Source organism: Papio anubis, chromosome 8 (assembly GCF_008728515.1).
Source record: "Papio anubis isolate 15944 chromosome 8, Panubis1.0, whole genome shotgun sequence".
In the NCBI taxonomy this organism is placed as follows: domain Eukaryota; kingdom Metazoa; phylum Chordata; class Mammalia; order Primates; family Cercopithecidae; genus Papio; species Papio anubis.
This window is the reverse complement of record NC_044983.1, coordinates 114380103-114398627: the sequence shown is the minus strand read 5'-3', so window position 1 is coordinate 114398627 and position 18525 is coordinate 114380103. Positions and strand designations below refer to the sequence as shown.

Genomic DNA, 18525 nt, shown 5'->3' with positions numbered 1-18525 from the left:
TAAATAGGATCCTTTAGACTGAGCTCCACCAGAATAAACTTACATTATAAGGTAAATACAAAGAAAATAAGCTAAAATACAAATTTGTCCTTATATGAGGGCAAGCTGGTGCTAAAATGTCTTTGCCAATGAAATTTTATGTGGATTTTTGTCTTCTGTTGAACTCCTTGGACCTTGTCCTAATAAAATTCCTAAATAAAATTCAGAAAGTTCAGCTCACGTGTTACCTCCTTTCCCAAGGAATCTTCTCAGTACAGATTTTCCTAGCTCCATCTCCCTCTTCAATGGTCAGAACTAAACTAAATCCCTGGAGGGTAATCCCCTCTCACTTTACAGCGTCCTATTGCATTGTGTCATAGGTGATGAGATAGGTCAGGGATGATAGACTGTATTCCTAGCACTTGGCACAGAATCTGAGAATCTGTAAATAGGTGATTGCTCAATACTTGTTTTCAAAATAAAAGGAGTAACATCCTTAAAGACAAGGTAGATAAATGTGAGCTTAATGACAATACAGTCAAATGAGTTTGTAATTGATTGAAATGTCTTTCTCAATAATGGCTGATTAATGGATCGACTCCAGCCTGCTGGGAGGTCTGTGCTGATGGCCAATAATCTCGTAAGGCAGCCCAGGAGGCAAATACACACACCACTGCCTCTACTGCTTCTGTCCACTCCATATTCTTGTTTCTTCTTCCAATTTACCTTTGTCTCTCAATATTACAGTCATGGTCTAATTTCCAAGGCTCGGTACCCAAATCAGCTTCCTCACTCTCATCTTGACTCTTAATTTTCATATGTTCACTCTGTCTTTTTTTTTCCTCCCATCCCTGCTGTTATTTTATGCCTTCCTGTCTTTATGCTGTAACCCTGTTCCTTACAGGTGATTCCTAAAGATTTTCATTGATGTATCTCAAGTGCCTAGATTAGTGTCTGTTCAATAAATACTTCTTGAAATATTGGTTTCCTTGAATCTGAACTTTACTTTTCCCAACTATCTTGCAAATTAATCTTTATTAAATCATATTTTCATCATACTACTGCCCAATTCAAAATGTTTCAACAGTTCTTCTGTGTTTACAGGCCACTTCAAACTAATTAGTCTAGTATATGAACCTTCACAGGCTGGCATCAATGGAACTTTCCCACATTATTTTCTGACATTCTGATAAATGGCTAATTTACATACACTCATTACAACCCTGGAGTTTCTCTGCTGCATAACCTTCTATTCCTGTCCAATCTGTTTATGCATTGTTCATCAAAATGTCTTTCAGTTCCCACCTCCATTGAAAAACATTTTTTTTTCATTTGCAATTAATCTGTTTAGAGAAGAATCTAAAGGTCGTAAAAGGAAAGATAGACATATATAGCATATGAGAAATTAGTAATATTGTAATATGCAAAGAACTTTTGAAAATTGCTTTGCAAAAAGGACAATAAATAAAATTTAAAAATCTAAAAATATAAGCAATAAATAATAGATGAAAATGTCCAGACTATTAGAGAAATATATGTATGTATATGTATAAGTCTATGTCATATTTCATCATGGAATGTTATCATTCATTGTTCTTGGCTATTCTATTGCAACCTAGCAAAAGAGACAACTGAGGATTTCAAGTATCCTACAGTCTCTCCTATTTGAATTACAAAGTATCTTCTTTTTGTTTTCAAGCTTATTTGGCTTAAAAAGAATGATCACTTGGAGTCTGCATTTACTTTGCAGTCATCACATGTTTGAGTAAGTGGGTGGGGGTGGGAGGGTGGGAACTAACACTGTACTTAATGAAAAATGCAACACTAAGGTTTGTTAGGCAGGTTTCCTTCTGCCTTCACATATCATTCATTATTAAAATGCATTCTCAGCCAGGCCCATAGAAACAAAAACAAAGAGAAATCCCATCAATTCGGGACTAAGTGGCACGCTTCTGCAATGCAATGCAGTTGTTAAGAGCATAGGATCTGGGATCAAAGCGCTTAGTTCAAGTCCGGGCTCCATCACTGACAGGGTATGGGACTTTAGCAATCCATTTAAATTCTGTAAGCCTCAATTTGCTCATCAGTAAGTCAGAATAATGAAGTGCCTCCTTCACAGGGTTGTTGTGAGGAGTAAATGTGGTCATGCACATGAAGAGCTTAGAAGGGTGTTTAGAAGGTAGTGAGAACTCCGGAATATTACATTATTACATTATGCCAGTAGCATCCAAGGGGCCATGAGGAATATCTAGTCACTAGAAATGAGAGAGGTACAAAGAAGAGGACAAGGGGAAGAAAGCCTCTGTGAGAACTTATCCTGTCGTGCAGATTTGCAACATCCTGGTTGGGGTTGGGGTTGGGGTGTGTATGTGTGTGTGTGTGTGTGTGTGTGTGTGTCTTCGCAGAGCAGATTTATGCTTTTGGCATCTAAACATTTACAACACTCTGTATATGTAACATACAATATTCTCTCTAAAATTAATTTCAGCACAAAGTGAGTTAGAAACAAATTTAAGGAAAAAGTGTAGTATTGTTATTAAATGTAGTTATTAGGTTGGTGTTAAAGTAATTGCAGTTTTAGCCATTACTTTTGATAACTGTATTATTATGTATACCAACATCTCAATCTATGAACATCTCAAGTATCTGTGAGAATGGTAGTATCCTCTTTGATAATCATCAAACATTGAATGAGACAAAATATAAAAACTGTAAGTCAAGATGATGGGCTATGTGATTAGTTTTTCTAGAAAAACAATGTCTAAGAAATATTTATGATATCTATTCCCAACTGCCGACTGGAATTTTCCGCTGGTGTTCACATGCAACTGAAACACAATTAAGAACTCATAATCTCCCAATTTTACTTCTGAAGTATCTCTCTATTGCACCCCATTCTCTCTATTCCAGCAACCCTTATGCAACTCTCATCTTTCATTTATGTCCCACTAAGACCTTCTCATATCCTTCAGTCTATCTTCAACCCTGCTAAGAGAATTCTCTGCCTAAAAAGCAAATCTAATGTTGTTCTACTCAAAGACTTCCATTGGTTCCTCTGGTTTAAACTATCATTTGGTTGACTGGACCAGATACAAACAATCTCACAACTTCTGCTAAAATAACTCTGAAAATTATGTGGAAAAGAAAACCCACCGTTCAATGAAAATTAGGTTAGCAGATGACATGGTTTGATGTTTGTCTTCTCCAAATCTCATGTTGAAATATAATCCCCCTCGTTGGAGGTGGGGCCTGGCAGGATGTGTTTGGGTCATGTAGGAGGATCTCTTATGCCTGACTTGGTGCTTTCCTTGTGGTAATGAGTGGGTTCTCGCTCTCAGTTTACACCGGATCTGGTTATTTGAAAGAGTGTGAACTATCCTCCTTTCTTTTGCTCTTCTGCCATGATTGTACTTTTCCTGAGGCCCTCACCAGAAGCAGATAGTGGCATCACACTTTTTGTACAGTCTGCAGTAGCATGAACAAAATAAACCTCTTTTTAATAAACTACCCAATTTAAGGTATTCCTTTATATTATGGCAACATAAAATGGATTAATGCAGCAGACAAGTATAATAAGTTGTTATTTATGTTGAAGCCATTGGAGTTAAAACAAAAAAACAACAAAACTAATTCTGTGTTCTACCTTATTAAAATGCCAATCCTGTCCACTTAAAAGGGGGCAGGATAGGCCGGGCACGGGGGCTCACGCCTGTAATCCCAGCACTTTGGGAGGCCGAGGCGGGTGGATCAGGAGGTCAGGAGATAGAGGCCATCCTGGCTAACACTGTGAAACTCCGTCTCTACTAAAAAATACAAAACAAAATTAGCTGGGCGTGGTGGCGGGCGCCTGTAGTCCCAGCTACTCGAGAGGCTGAGGCAGGAGAATGGCGTAAACCCGGGAGGCGGAGCTTGCAGTGAGCCGAGATCGTGCCACTGCACTCCAGCCTGGGCGACAGAGCGAGACTCTGTCTCAGAAAAAAAGAGGGGGAGGGGCAGGATAACACTTAGTTAGCTCCTCCTCCATTGAATATCCTTTGCTTTAAGACTCAGAGTCTTTACTAACTAGAAAACTGAGTCAATAACTTCGTTGCACTGGTGATGTTTTTTGATGCTCTAACCTCTCACTTGCCCATTTTTCTACATTCCCAAAATTCAGACAAGAAAAGATATAGAAAAGGCAGTGATATGATGCATTTTAGGAGATTATCTTCCCCTTAATAAAGTCCTGTGGGCAGATGGTGGGACACCTTGGCAGTTGAGAATGCTGGACATTTTAGTTTTGGATATCAGAAAGAGGGAGCAGAAAAAAATTTCACATTGGTGTGGATAGGCCACATTAGAATAATACGGACATGGTATTATCTCCCAAATCATGGAGAGGCAAAATATATATATATATATTATATATATATCATTCTCTACTCAGGCTAATCAAAATTTCGAGCTCATTTTAATTTGAAAAGTAAAATGTCATCTTAAGTGTGCTCCAGTTGAGGAAAGCAGGTCATATCCCTTGCCTTTGTACATTCTATGTGAGCTTTATTCTTGGTCTGTGTCTGTGGTCTAGCACTGGCTTTGCCCCAAAATCATTGGTGACATTGTCCAGCTTTGCCCTTCAAGTGAAGCATGGTGCTAGGGTTACAATGATAAATTGGTTCCAGAGACTTTCCCTTGTGGTGTATCAAAGTTCCCCGACCCACGCACATTTCTTTGGGGGCTTTCACTTTTGTCTAGAGTATATTGTCACACTTGCGGCTACACTGGATCCCTCAACTTCCCATTGGACATATGGGCCTCCTTCTTTTGGTTGTCCTGTCATTTGGTCACCCAGTATGTGGTCTGATGAGAGAAAGATGACTTTTTCACAGCTTTTGGCTCTGACTGGAGAAATCTTTTTCTAAATCCTGGTTCATCTCAGGCCAGGCAGAACAACACTATCAAAACTATTTTTGACTGCACTCGATGCTATAATGTCTTGCACATACACTTATCCCTGAGCAGCATCAAATAAATGACCTTCAAAGTCTATAAGCTCTGAATGCAGGTAACAATAAGTTATCTGTTTAAAGAATTTTGTGTCCTCAGCACATCTAGCCTGTCTTCTTAAGATATGGGTGATTATTCCTGAGATGACATTATCTCATTTAACAGATCTCAGCTTCTCTCACCAGCTGGGTTGATTAGGGCTCCTCTCTTCGTAGTTAGGGAGGTAGAATGGGTACAGGGTTTCTCCTCAGAAAACTTTCTCACAGCTGTGTGGTGAAATCACATGCAAGAGCAGTACGCTTTAGTTTCCTTCTCCTTAAAATAAAGGTGATGATCCTTATAGGTGTCAGTTGAGCTAAAATAGAATAATAGATGAAGCTTTGCAAATTCTAAAGAATGACTTCTGTTCATATAATTTGTTTAACAGATACAAGCATCTTCCCGTAACCACAAGAGACCTAAACTGATGCTTCCAGAGCTGTCGAATCAAGAACAATCACAGTAAATAATGTGAAAAGAAACCCCACATTATTTAGATGCTGCTTTACTTGAATCTCTGAGTGTCCGATTTTTACTGTGTGTATGTACAATTCTTTTCTAAAAGAGCAGAGAAAGCTATAAAATATAATTTAAAGAATTGTATAAAATTACAGGATATTGCAAGTCCAATATGTAATGCAAAAATAACAGACAAATTGGTTATGGGTTGAAATATCATGAAGAAACTAACAGAGTTACCAAGTTTTTACAAGTAGAATTTTATAAATATAAACAAGAGGAGTAAGAGAGAAACAGAGAATTTGTGCCTGGCCTATATGTCATCAATGACCCAAGGCCAGTAGAATAGCCTGCCTATATGACATAGACAGTAGCTAAAGGAAATATTTCTTAAAGGAAGAAGGAAGAACAATAAACAGGAAACACAATCTCATTCTCCCTTGGGTTTTGCTCTCCCATGGTTTGCTCTTATTTTACAGAGTCCCTGAGACTACAGGTGCTAAGAGTTTTATGTGGCTTAACTCATTTTTTTCCTCACCACAACCCTATGAAGAAATCACACTATTATCATCCTTATGTTACTGATGAGAAATCTGAGATACAGTTTTCTGTTTTCACTCATGTAATCCCCATGACAAACCTGAGGGTATTTACTAGTTATTTCCATTTTACTAATAAGGAACGCCAGGATCAGTTGGAGAACTAGAGAAAGGAAGCAATATCAGCGAAGAGAAGAGGTGGTCTCAAGTTTGTGAGCTCTTGATAAATAAAAGTTGACTTTGGAGTAAGACTGAAAACAGGCAGAAAATTGCAGTAAGTAGGAGAAAGGAGCTGTCTTTCCCTGGTACATTTCTATTTGGGGAGCTGACTTTACAATCTATGAGCTTTTCTTTAGGAATGGGGGAAGAGAGCCTATAGTAACAAACAGGAGTGGAGACTAGTGAAAGAAATGGTAGGTAAGCTATATACTAAACATGTTTCAATTTCAAAATAAGCATTTGAGGTGGGCAATATGATCTCCATTGTATTTCTAATTTTTTTTTAATTTTTAATTTTTGTGGGTGTGTGGTAGGTGTATACATTTATGGGGTCCATGAGATATTTTGGTACAAGCATGCAATGTATAACAATCACATCATGGGAAACTGGATATACTCAACATTTCTCCTTTGTGTTACAATGTAATTATACTCTTTTAGTTATTACAAATGTACAATTAAATTATTACTGGCTATAGTTCAGCTGTTGTCCTATCAAATATTAGGTCTTTTTCTTTTTTTCTATTATTTTTGTACCCATTAATTGTCCCTATGTCCCCCAACTCCCCTTCCTAGCCTCTGTTAATCATCTTGCTATTCTCTATCTCCATGAGTTCAATATTTTGGCCATTTTATAGATGAAGACATTTAAGCTTAAGATCGTATAGCTAGGTAAGTGGCAGAGCTCACATTCAAAACTATACATATATATATATATATGTCCATGATATATACATATAAAAGCCCATGATCTTCACATACATGAAAATGCCTATCACTATGATCTCTACTAGTGATTAATACATATCCAAATTATTATGTAAGAGTGTTGAAGAGAGACATGGCTTATTAAGTTCATATTAAAATGAAACAAATTATTTTATTTTTTTTGAAACGGAGTCTCGCTCTGTTGCACAGGCTGGAGTGCAGTGGCGCCATCTCTGCTCACTGCAAGCTCCGCCTCCCGGGTTCACGCCATTCTCCTGCCTCAGCCTCCGAGTAGCTGGGACTACAGGCGCCCGCCACCACGCCCAGCTAATTTTTTGTATTTTTAGTAGAGACAGGGTTTCACCATGTTAGCCAGGATGGTCTCGATCTCCTGACCTCGTGATCCACCTGCCTCGGCCTCCCAAATTGCTGGGATTACAGGCGTGAGCCACCGTGCCCAGCCGAAACAAATTGTTTTTTATCATTACCATTTAGTACTACTTCCTGACTCATCTTTACCCACACTTTTATTGACTGGAATTTTATTCTTCCCTTCCTGACCTAAACTTGAAATGCCTTCTTAGTATCTACCTAAAGAAAAAAAGATGAAAAATTGTTCTAAGTATCGATACGCTGAAATACAAAAGTTAAAAAAAAACACTGAAAATATTGTTCTGTCCTTATGCATAAAATACATATTAAAACACATAATGAAAGAATCTAGTGAATTAATACAATTAATAAAAAGTTTTGGGAAAACACCTAGTTGTTTACCCTTTCTGATAGTTACCGAAAAAGAATCAGCAACTCAACTTGCATCAGGGTGACTGAGCTAGAATAGTTCTGTGTCATGTTTATACATTGATCTCATGGAACTCCTTTTCTAATGTTAATTTATAAAACCAACTAATCATTTTATGTTTAATGAGAATGATATAAGGTGAGGAAAATGATGTAACATGGTGGAATGGAACAATGCCTGCTCCAAAAATCTGGAATCTGAGTTCTAGTTCTAGCCCTGCTACCTATTAGCCGCTGTGTGACCTAGAACAAGTTATTTTACCTCTCCAGGCCTCAGTTTTCACAAAAGTAAAAATAACTGGAGTTAAACAAAATTATCTCTGAGGGTGACCTCACAGGTAGTAAGACTTCCAGTGTGAGTATGAAAAAGATTGGACATTCTTGGGCGTTTCTCTCTATCCATTTGGGTAAGTCACAGAATGTCTTATTTGTGTTGGGGGCTAAGAAGTATCTTGGTAAATTATTCAAGTTGTGTCAATTGCTGGGATCCAGAGCCATGTCCAGTAAAATAGTGGATGGCCAAATAGAAATCTAGTTTTCAGTAGCTAAGAGGTCTTCTGAGAAAGGAATTATCCCTGAGGATAGGGGTGACGACTGTCAGGCTTTACTCATGGCATAGCCTCTCTCATCAGAGAAGAGCAGCAACTGTGCAGAGCTTGTATTGTCTGACACTCAGGTGTGTGCCCTGGAGTTCCATGGGGACCAAGGGGGGTTTAAGTAAAGAGACTGAAGTAGCCATTTCCTCTGGCCCCATAAAACACTGAGGTGCCGTCAACACTGTGTAGGGGCCTCTCTGGCTTGCTAGTGGGTTTAGCAGGTTGATTGGAACATAGGGCCCAACTAGAACTTAACTGGCTTTTAATTTGCCTCTTCTGGCTCTGTGGACCTACGTTAGGGACTTAATAATTCTTACCTCAATTTCTTCATCTGTCTAATGGGAGTGATAAAGCCTTTTTTTCTCAAAAGTCCATTGAGATAATAAAGTATTTTTTCTCAGAGTTCACTGAGATAATAAAATCTTTTTGCTCAAAGTCCATTGAAGTAATTAAATTTAAACATGGTTGTAAAGCACTCACAGAGTGCTGGGTGAATGGCAGCTACTCAATGTGTGCTAGCAGTCTTGCTCCTGCCACCCCATTGGATGTGGTGATTAGAGTCATGCTGAAAGGGAAAGAGCTTTGCTCTGCCTTGTGGTTTCATCACAGGCCACACTTGTGGAGGAGTCATGATGGTTACCCGTGAGAATCACAGTGTCCTCAGAAGTGTCGGAAAGGCTTCCTTAGTGAAGGAGGCAGCAGTGTGTTACTGGCTAGGCAGAGACAGGGGCACCTGGGAAGCAGAGGCACTATTGTAATTACGAGAAAGGCAGTGGCCCCTGGCAGGGAGGTTCTTAAGTTGTTGGGGAAGTGGCACAATGGCCATGGCCCCCAGGAGCAGTCCTTTTATGGGAGCATGTGCAACAGTTTTTAGGAACTTCAGGACATACTTAGAGGATATTTTGAAAGAGTTGTGTTAATAGATCAAGACCTCAAATTAAAATGTTGGGGGTCTTTCACGGAAAATGTGGGTAGATTCATTTAATCACAAATATGTATTGAGCACCCACCCTGTGTTGGGAGCTCTTCCAGGTTTAGAAAACCACGCTCAGCAAGAAGGACTGGCATCCTTGTCCATTTGGGAAGCCTGCACGCCAGGACTGACTATACATACATCAATACACAAGAGATTTTCACTTAGTACTAAGCCTGTGAAAATAAAATACCTTGGAACTATGACAAAGAGTACAGGGGTAGGTAGGCAGGGCCTTGCTGCACGGATAACACTTGAGCTAAGACCTCCATGAGGACAAGGAACTATCCTTGGGAAGATCTGGATAAGGGTGGACCAGGCAGAAGAGCCATCAAGAGCCAAGGTCCCGAGTCAGGAAGGAGAGCGAAGACCAGCATGCCCATTGAAAAGCAGAAGTGAAAACAGCAGTTTGAAATGATGGGGGAGAAGCTGAGAGAAGTCAGTTGGAAAAAAGACCTTGTAGGTCACACACAAAAAAATGTCATTGAAAAGGCCCTACTAAAAAGCTAGCAAACATCAAAATAAGCAATAGGGTAAAATAACATTATTTCCAAACAAATTAATGAAGTAATGAAGTTGATTATCAAAGAGAAGATATGCCCTCATTTTCAGCATATTTTAGTACCCAAGACAGTGCCGGGCTGTGAGGTTTCATGATGCCATGTTCTTTGACTTTGCCCTGTACATTTTTTTAATCACCAAAATGTGACTGGTGGACTGTATTTTCAAATCTGATATATAACTAGTACAAACTAGTGGATATAATGAAATGACACTGGTCTTGGAGCCAGAAGGCCCAGGGTCAAGTTCAAGATGCAAGATTCCACCTGCTGAAAGACCTTGGGCACTCCCCTTGGCCCCACTGGTATTGTTTCCTTAGGTCTAAGTTTAAAGAAATTGCTACCATATAGGGAAATTACGGGAATTAAACAAGACAATGATTTTAAAGGTCCTTGAAAACTGTAAAGCATCATCCACATTAATTGGTTAAAATCATTTTTTAACATTTTTTGTTTAAAACTTGTCTCTCTTTTGCTTTGTGTTCATTTATTTTTCTTTTTAATTTTTTATGGATACTTAATAGTTGTACATATTTTGTCATTGTTATTTTCAAGGGAAACCACTAGAGGTCAGAATTTCACATAAATTGTTTAAAGAAACCACCAAGATGGGGGGGAGGGAGAAAAAGAGAGAAAGGGAGAGAGGGAGAGAAGGAGAGAGGGAGGGAGGGAGGAGGGAAGGGGACGGTGGGGGGAGGGAGGGGGAGAGAGAGAGAGAAAGAGAGAGAGAGAGAGAATGAATTTCATTTTCCTGTTAGGTAACATAAACAATAAGTTTAAGGCATAGAAAGAAAAATAATGATGGCTTGCAACAGAGATGTTTTGATAACTTATTCTCAAAATTGTTATTTGACAGACTTAGATAGTGAGAGAAGGGAAAGATAGAATACAATTTTTTTAAATTTCTATTGATGATGTCTACACAGCTTAAAGTTCACATTGGTTATGATAATTCTGAAAACAGGTCTGTGACGAAGGCTCACTTTGCAAATGAAGACACTGAAGTGTAACAGATGTAACAACATGCTGAAGATAGTCAGATTGACTCCAGTGTCTTTCTTTCCACTAAGCCATGTCTGGGAAATAAGACTTTAAAAATAATATCTGTATATTGGTCAATATATACTATGATTGGTTAGCATTTCTGGGTTTTTACAAATGGCATTCTGCAATTCTAAATAAATTATTTAGTTTTCACTCTCCCAAATGAATTTAGGGAAAATTCCTTTCACCATCTGTTTCCCAGAGTATCTAGAAATTTCTGAGCACTGTGCTGCAGTGCTAGAAAATACAGTAATGAGATGATTAGCCATGGAGAAAAGTATCAAGACTAGCTTGATCTTAGGGAAAAAATATTGAAAAAACAGTAATAACCCAGTCCTTTAAAACATTTGCTTAGCCATCATACTATTCTTTTTTTAATTTTGTAGAGGTAAATATACATATCTGCCTTATTTTGGAGTAGGGAGGGGTTGCGTATTCATGAAGGAACAAGGTAGAGTAGATGGCTGTGTGTGTGTGTATGAGAGATACATATATATACACATATATGTATATGTGTATATATGTGTGTGTATATATATGTGTGTGTGTGTGTATATATATGTGTATATATATTGAGATGGGGGTCTCACTCTGTTGTCCAGGCTGGAGTGAAGTGGCATGATCATGGCCCATGCAGGCTCAACTGTCTGAACTCAAGCAATCCTCCTGCCTCAGACACCCAAGTAACTGGGACTACAGCTGTGCACCACCACACCTGGCTAATTAAAAAAAACTATTTTAATTTTTTGTAGAGATGGGGTCTCCTTATGTCACCCAGGCTGGTCTCAAACTGTTGGGCTCAAGCGAGTCACTTACCTTAACCTCCCAAAGTGTTGGGATTACAGACAACACACCTGGCCCACTGTTCCTATCTTAAGAGAAGGTATCATGTCTTTGTTTCTGGTGTACTCATATCATCTAGCACAATTCCTAGAGCAGAGGAAAGGCAGCGATGAATATGAATATACTCATGTTGCTTTAGGTGCATTTAGGTGTGTAGGAAATTTTCAAAGAAAAAGCATAAATTAACTGGTGCCAACCTCAAGAGTCTGTAATAGAATACAAAGCTTGGTATGTAGATGCAAGAGCTAAGACAGGTTCCTTATCTTAGTTTCCAGCCCCTAGCAGCTAACATGATGCCTGGAACTTAGTAGGTATTCAGTACATTTGAGGATCATGAATTTCTTTATTAAGAATAAAATTTATTAACTTTTATTAAGAATTTATTTTATTAAGAATAAAATTTTATTAAAAATAAAATTTAGAGTCCATTTGATGCAGTTTCCAAGCTCTAGATGAAGAAGAGGAAATCAAACCCAAGAACATAGCAAACAAACTTGGTTCTAGAACCCAGGGTTCTAGAGCACCGCTTCCCAAATCCTTTTCCCCAGGAGCACTCACTTCATTTTGTCACAGTCTGGCTTGTAATTATCTCATAATGTCTGCACGTGCTCAGGAGGAAAGTTAGTGAGATTTCCACTGTTTGAAATCTTAACAGGGTTTCTAATGGGAAAATGGGGAGGGAGAAATTTTCTACTAAGTAAAAAATAGTACTATTCTCAAATGGATTCTCCCATTTGCAGGGACAAGGAAAACTTTAATTTTCGATGCCTCCCATGACACCCCAGGAATAATCTAAAGTTTCCTATACTCTAAGGAAAGTTCAGTACAGGTTTTAAGTAAATACTTTATTTCTAATCAAAACTTTCTTTCTGAACATTTGCCCTCACATTATTCATTTATTCACCCAAGAAATTATTTGGAAGCTCTAAGGTCTCATTGTTCCTTACAGCATTTATTTTATCGTATCAAAGGTTAAAACTTGGATTGCAATCTTAGAGGAAAATTAATTCAGTGATTAAGAAAAATGCACTTTAAGCAATACACATTTAAATAACTGACAAGCATGGGGCAACGTATTTCTGATTTTTTTTTTTTTAAAAAAACACTTTTTTCTACTTAAAATTTTAGGCAGCTGCAATTCTTCCACCCTATAGCCTGGAGAAACAGCATGAATTACTAATAAGGGAGCACCAATCTGCAGTGCAGTGACCACTTTCAGAACAAAAGGGTAAAAGCTAAAACCAGAAAAATAGATTTTTTTATCTACTAGTTGCTTAAAGCATATTTGGACCTTGGCTCTACTGGAGAACATTTTGCAATATTCTACCATTCTTGAGCAGAAGGCACTTGGCCCCAAAGACTACACTTCCAAAGAAAGAAATGGTCATTTATATACTACCTACGATGCTTGACAGAATGTTTCCATCCTCTACGTTGGAACTCAGGATCCCATTAACTCATGAAATATATATTTAAGATTTAAGTTTTATTTTACTGACCCTTTGCTTAAACAGCTTCACCAGCATCAGTATTAGAAAGGAGGAGAATACAAACAGCTCAAGAATAGAGATCCTTTTAAGGAAGGAAAGGACTTCTGAAGACTCATGCTTGGATTGTGCATCTATCCCGGAGCAGAACAGAACAGGGACTTTCCCCCTGCCCCGGGTAAGTTCCCTCAGATCTCTGTCCTGGGTTTCCCCTTCCCAACATCCTCTTACCTAACATCAAGGGAGAGCTTTAAATAAGTAACAGACCAGATTTGGAAAATCCTGATTTTCCAAAATAGAAGGGAAGTGGGAGGAAACTAGGGAGGAGAGAAGAGAAAGTCATTGAAATCTAGGAAGGGGTTCAGAGATGAGGGAAGAGATCATATTTATTATACATGAAAATCGTGGTTTTCTTTCCTCACCTTTGGGTCCTGGTGAAATTGTGTGTGTGGCACAGACTTCAGCGGTAGGACGGCTATCGATATCCAGACCCAGACTCTGAATTTGCAAAAGAAATAGTACCAGGAGGATAAATTGGTTTCTTCGAAGCAAGGATGCAAGGCCATTCATTGCTGTGGTTCCTCAGAAAAGGGTCTCCCAGAAATGCCAAATAAACAGCTTTATTTTAAATAAAACCTCCTGCTTTGGGGAAGAACGGGAAGTATTTGGAACACACATTCCAAAAAGGGCTACAGAGGCAGGAAGGAAGCATACCCTAGATTGTTTATTTTCTCAGTGTTCCAGATGGACCATACATTGTCCAGACTGTTTATTTTCAAGTGACAACAGTTTATTGAAAATTATCTCTGAACTCCAGTGTGCATGTCAGTGGAAACATCCCTAAGAGCAAAGAAGATAGAGATGCCTTCTGCTGAGTACTTGAGCTGACAATTTAATAGGCTATATTGCACTTAAACACTGAGTTTCAGAAAGGTTGTGAACCAGAGAGGTCTTCAGTTAGCAACATGTTGTGCAAACACCATGCATGGCTTTGAGCTTTTCATAAAGTGATATTTATTACCTGCTTGTGCCTGTTGAACGCTAATGCTTCCAATGCCCTCCATGGCCTTCTTTCTCTTGCTACCAAGATTATTCTCTTGTGACTAAGTTCAAAAGGAAAGAACAACCAGCTTTTCTGTGAAGCAACTTGGTGATAAGTATTAGGAATGTTAAAATGTTTATAACCTTTGGCCTGGTTTATAGCTTTTAGCCTTTCTGTGCACTATCTCAAGGAAATACTCTGAAATGTGGGCAAAGCTTCATTTGAAGGGACGTGGCAGAAAGGGGAAAGGCCTTCAATTGTCTAACAACGTGTTAACAGAGGGCAAATTATGGTAAATAAAAATGTATGAGAGGGTATGACATGATGATTTGATTAAAGCGGTGTTTTCAGCAAGTTTTTTATAAAATAAGGGGTAAAAACTTGTGGTATGTTTCACAGAAAGCTCAATAGATTTAGATGTAGAGTATGTAGATGAGATATAGATAGAGATACAGAGATCGGGATCTCTATCTATTCCACAAACCTATAACCTGTACAAATAGTATAGGCATAGCAAGATATTGGAAGATTGGAACCAGAATCACATATATTGGAGAGGCCCCTTACCTTCTCCATTCTTGAACAGGCATCTCAACTAAGAGTTAGGTGAAAGGGATTTTGGACCTGTTTTCCTTGAAATTGGAAAAGAAGGACCTTACAGATCCTGATACAGACTGACTGCTGCAAAACTATCCCTAAGAAATGTCATCATAAGTAACCATCAATCCAAGAAATACAGGTGCATTGGTTTCCTAGGGCTGCCATAACAAAGCACCACAAACTGAATGACTTACACCAGTGGCCAGTTGGCTAAAACCGACACCAGGGACCAGTTTGGTGGAAGACCATTTTTCTATGGGGAAGATGGGGAAATAGTTGCAGGATGATTCAAGTACCTTTTTTTTTTTTTTTTTTTTTTTTTAGACGGAGTCCCGCTGTCGCCCAGGCTAGAGTACAGTTGCATGAGCTTGGCTCACTGTAACCTCTGCCTCCAGGGTTCAAGCGATTCTCATGCCTCAGCCTCCCAAGTAGCTGAGATTACAGGTATGCACCACTGCACCTGGCTAATTTTTTGTATTTTTAGCACAGTCGGGGGTTCACCATGTTGGCCAGGCTGGTCTCCAACTCTTGACCTCAAGTGATCTGCCCGCCTTGGCCTCCGTAAGTGCTGGGATTACAGGTGTGAGCCACTGTGCCTGGCCTCAAGCACATTACATTTATTGTACACTTTATTTTTATTATTTACATTGTATTATATAATGAAATAATTATACAACTCACTATAACGTAGAATCAGTGGGAGCCCTGAACTTGTTTTACTGCAACTAGATGCTCCCATCTGGGGATGATAGGAGACAGTGATAGGAGACATCAGGCATTAGATTCTCCTAAATATCAGGCAACCTAAATCCCCACTTGCACAATTCACAATAGGGTTTGCGCTCCTATGAGAACCTAATGCCACTGCTGATCTGAGAGGAGGTGGAACTCAGGCAGTAATGTGACTGATGAGGGGCAGCTGTAAATAGAGATGAAACTTGGCAGGCTCACCTGCCACTCACCTCCTGCTGTACAGCCCTGTTCCTAACAGGCCCCAAACCGATACCAGTCTGTGGCCTGGGGATTGGGGACCCCTGACTTAAACAGCAGAAATTTGCTCTGAGGTAATGGGGATCAGAACTTCAACACACGAATTTTGAGGTGGGAGGGAGACAACTGAATACATCACAACAGGTTTATAGTGTAACTGACTGACTTTTTTATAAGCAGTACAGGGAAGGAAACTGGCACTGATTGAATAGTCATTATATGCAGGCTGAGAGCTAGTCTCAACTTGAGTTTATTTAGTCTCAAAATAGTCCTGTGGATTATATAGTAGTCCTTTCATTTTGCAAACAAAGCAGCTGAGGCTCAAAAAAATAAAGCAGTTTGAATGAGGTCATCCATTGAAAAAGTGACCAAAAAAAAAAAAAAAAAAAACCTCAAATACAAATTTATTTCCCAAAATCCTGCTTTTAAAATACTATTTGGTTTCCATAAAGATGAACATTCTCAAGCATTGAGGATGCATTAATTTTCCACAAACACTTAAAACGTCTAAAGTGGATGCATTTGTCAGGTTAACAGCGATAGAAAAATCATGAGAATAGAATGATGTTAGGAACCTAAAATTTTACATCTGTCATAGCCAGATATGTGATATAGAGCAAATCACGTAATGTCAATTGCCACGAGGCATATAAAGTGAGTTTGGACTTCATATTTAACATTCTTTCTAAATTCTATGATTCTAAGAAAATTGGTACTCTTTAAATTGTTTAGACTACCCTAAGTCTATTTCACTATTTGTTTATTTTCAAACATTTCCTGGCATACAATGAGAACAGAATCATTGCATTTATATATAGAAATTAACTGGTCACCATTTCAAATAAATAATAGTCCTTAAAAAATTTTCTTGGCATATTCTGTCCCCCTCCCTTTTTTTTTTTAACTCAATGAAGCATAAAAATATATTCCTATATAATGTAGAAAATACTACATCAAAATTTAAATTGCTACAGAGAATTCACATATTTTATATAAAACATTACTTAATTTTAAAATGGGAAAGATGATTGAATACACAAAAGACAGTGGTTGAATGATGTTAAGTATATCGTCTCTAGTGTGCAAAAAAATAGTGCTTCTCAGAAAGATTTCTACTGACATTTAAAAGGGTTCAGTCTTGTTTATTCAGAAAATGAAGTCGCTGAGAACAACAAGCCAACACTGTTTTTGCCTTAAAACGTCGTTTTAAAATAGACAACAAGCCAGTCAAGTTTACAGATGGCATAAAAGTGGAAGAGGTTAATGGTAAATCTAAAAAGAAAAGAATTAGTGGCTAGTTTATAAAACTGTCTTCATAGTTCTACTTTTTCTGACTGCTTTCATCTTTAAATTCCCAAGATATTGGAATTCCAGGCTTAGCTTTGTGTTTGTCCAAATATGACCTGTCATTAAAGTAAATAACAAGTGATATTTGCCCTGTTATTCCTCTACTCTTTGTGTGTGTGTGTGTGTATGTGTGTATGTGTGTGAATTGAATTGTGGCCTTAAAAATATATATATATCCACATCTAACCCAGGAACCTGTGAATGTGACCTTATGTGACAAAAGGGTCTTTGCAGACATAATTAAGCTAAGAGTCTCAAGATGAGATCATCCTAGATTATCTGGGTGGATCCTAAATCCAGTGACTAGGGTCCTTAGAAGAGACACCCAAAGGAGGGAGACAGAGACGAAAGGAGAAGGCCATGTGCAGACCAAGGCAGAAATGAGAGTTACACAACAACAAACTAAAGAATGGGCTTGCAGCCACCATAAACTGTCAGAGGCAAGGAGTGCTTCTCCCCTCCAGCCTGCAGAGTAGAGTTCTCTACTCCCTATACCTTGATTTTGTACTTGTGGCCTTGAGAAGTATGAGATAATAAAGTTCTGCTGTATTAGGGCACTAAGTTTGGGGTAACTTGTTATGGCAGCCCCAAACTAACACTCCATTTTTGTGCTATTCATCCACAGTAACTAGAAAAAATGACACATCAGAACGTTTACTCAGTGCTTGACAGACACCCAGCAACATCTGTTCTTGTGCATTTTAATGATCATGCATCCAGCTTCATGATATTTTCCTGGAAGGAAAATAAATTCCAGGATATGAAAAAAGCGTATCCTAAGGCAGAAGTATTTTACTAGTTAAAACAGGATAGCAACACCAGGACAATCTCATCTCCAGAAGGGGTTTCTTGACAAATTGATATAACTCAACTTTGGACTTGGTTTCAGCTTTATCCATTCACGTAAGTACTTAGTGGATTAAAGTTCTCTCTTGCGAGTTAATTTCACTTTATACAGTTTGTAAAAGATGAAACTTAGTAGAGTGACTTTTAAAATAAAGCATTTAGAAAGTAACATGCAAACACATAATAATTTCGTTTTTACGTTTCAAATTTCATATTATAAAACCACATTTAAAAAATCAAGGCTAGGCATAGTGGCTCATGTCTGTAATCCCAGCACTTTGGGAGGCTGAAGTGGGTAGAGTGTTTGAGGTTAAGAGCTCAAGACCAGCCTGGCCAACATAGTGAAACCCTATCTCTACTAAAAATATAAACATTAGCTAGGTGTGGTGACCCATGCCTGTAGTACCGGCTACTCGGGAGGTTGAGGTAGGAGAATCACTTGAACCCGGGAGATGGAGGTTGCAGTG

The 18525-nt window shown here is 38.5% G+C and overlaps 1 protein-coding gene and 1 long non-coding RNA gene across 3 annotated transcripts in view; one reads left to right on the top strand and one right to left on the bottom strand.

The window, feature by feature from the left end:
* COLEC10 (collectin subfamily member 10) overlaps window positions 1-13932 on the bottom strand; it is a 40178-nt gene extending 26246 nt beyond the window's left edge. For both annotated transcript variants that reach the window (XR_001905819.3, XM_017962258.3), the window contains exon 1: window positions 13656-13932. Coding sequence is in view for 1 of the 2 variants with exons in the window: in XM_017962258.3 (XP_017817747.2) it covers window positions 13656-13803 (148 nt within the window). In the remaining variant the exon portion in view is untranslated. The remainder of the gene's footprint in view (window positions 1-13655) is intronic.
* Window positions 8045-18136, top strand: LOC101002488. The gene is made up of 3 exons (XR_002523963.2): window positions 8045-8137; window positions 12875-13411; window positions 17838-18136. It is a non-coding gene; the product is annotated as an uncharacterized LOC101002488 (long non-coding RNA).
* The last annotated feature ends 389 nt before the right edge of the window (window positions 18137-18525 follow it).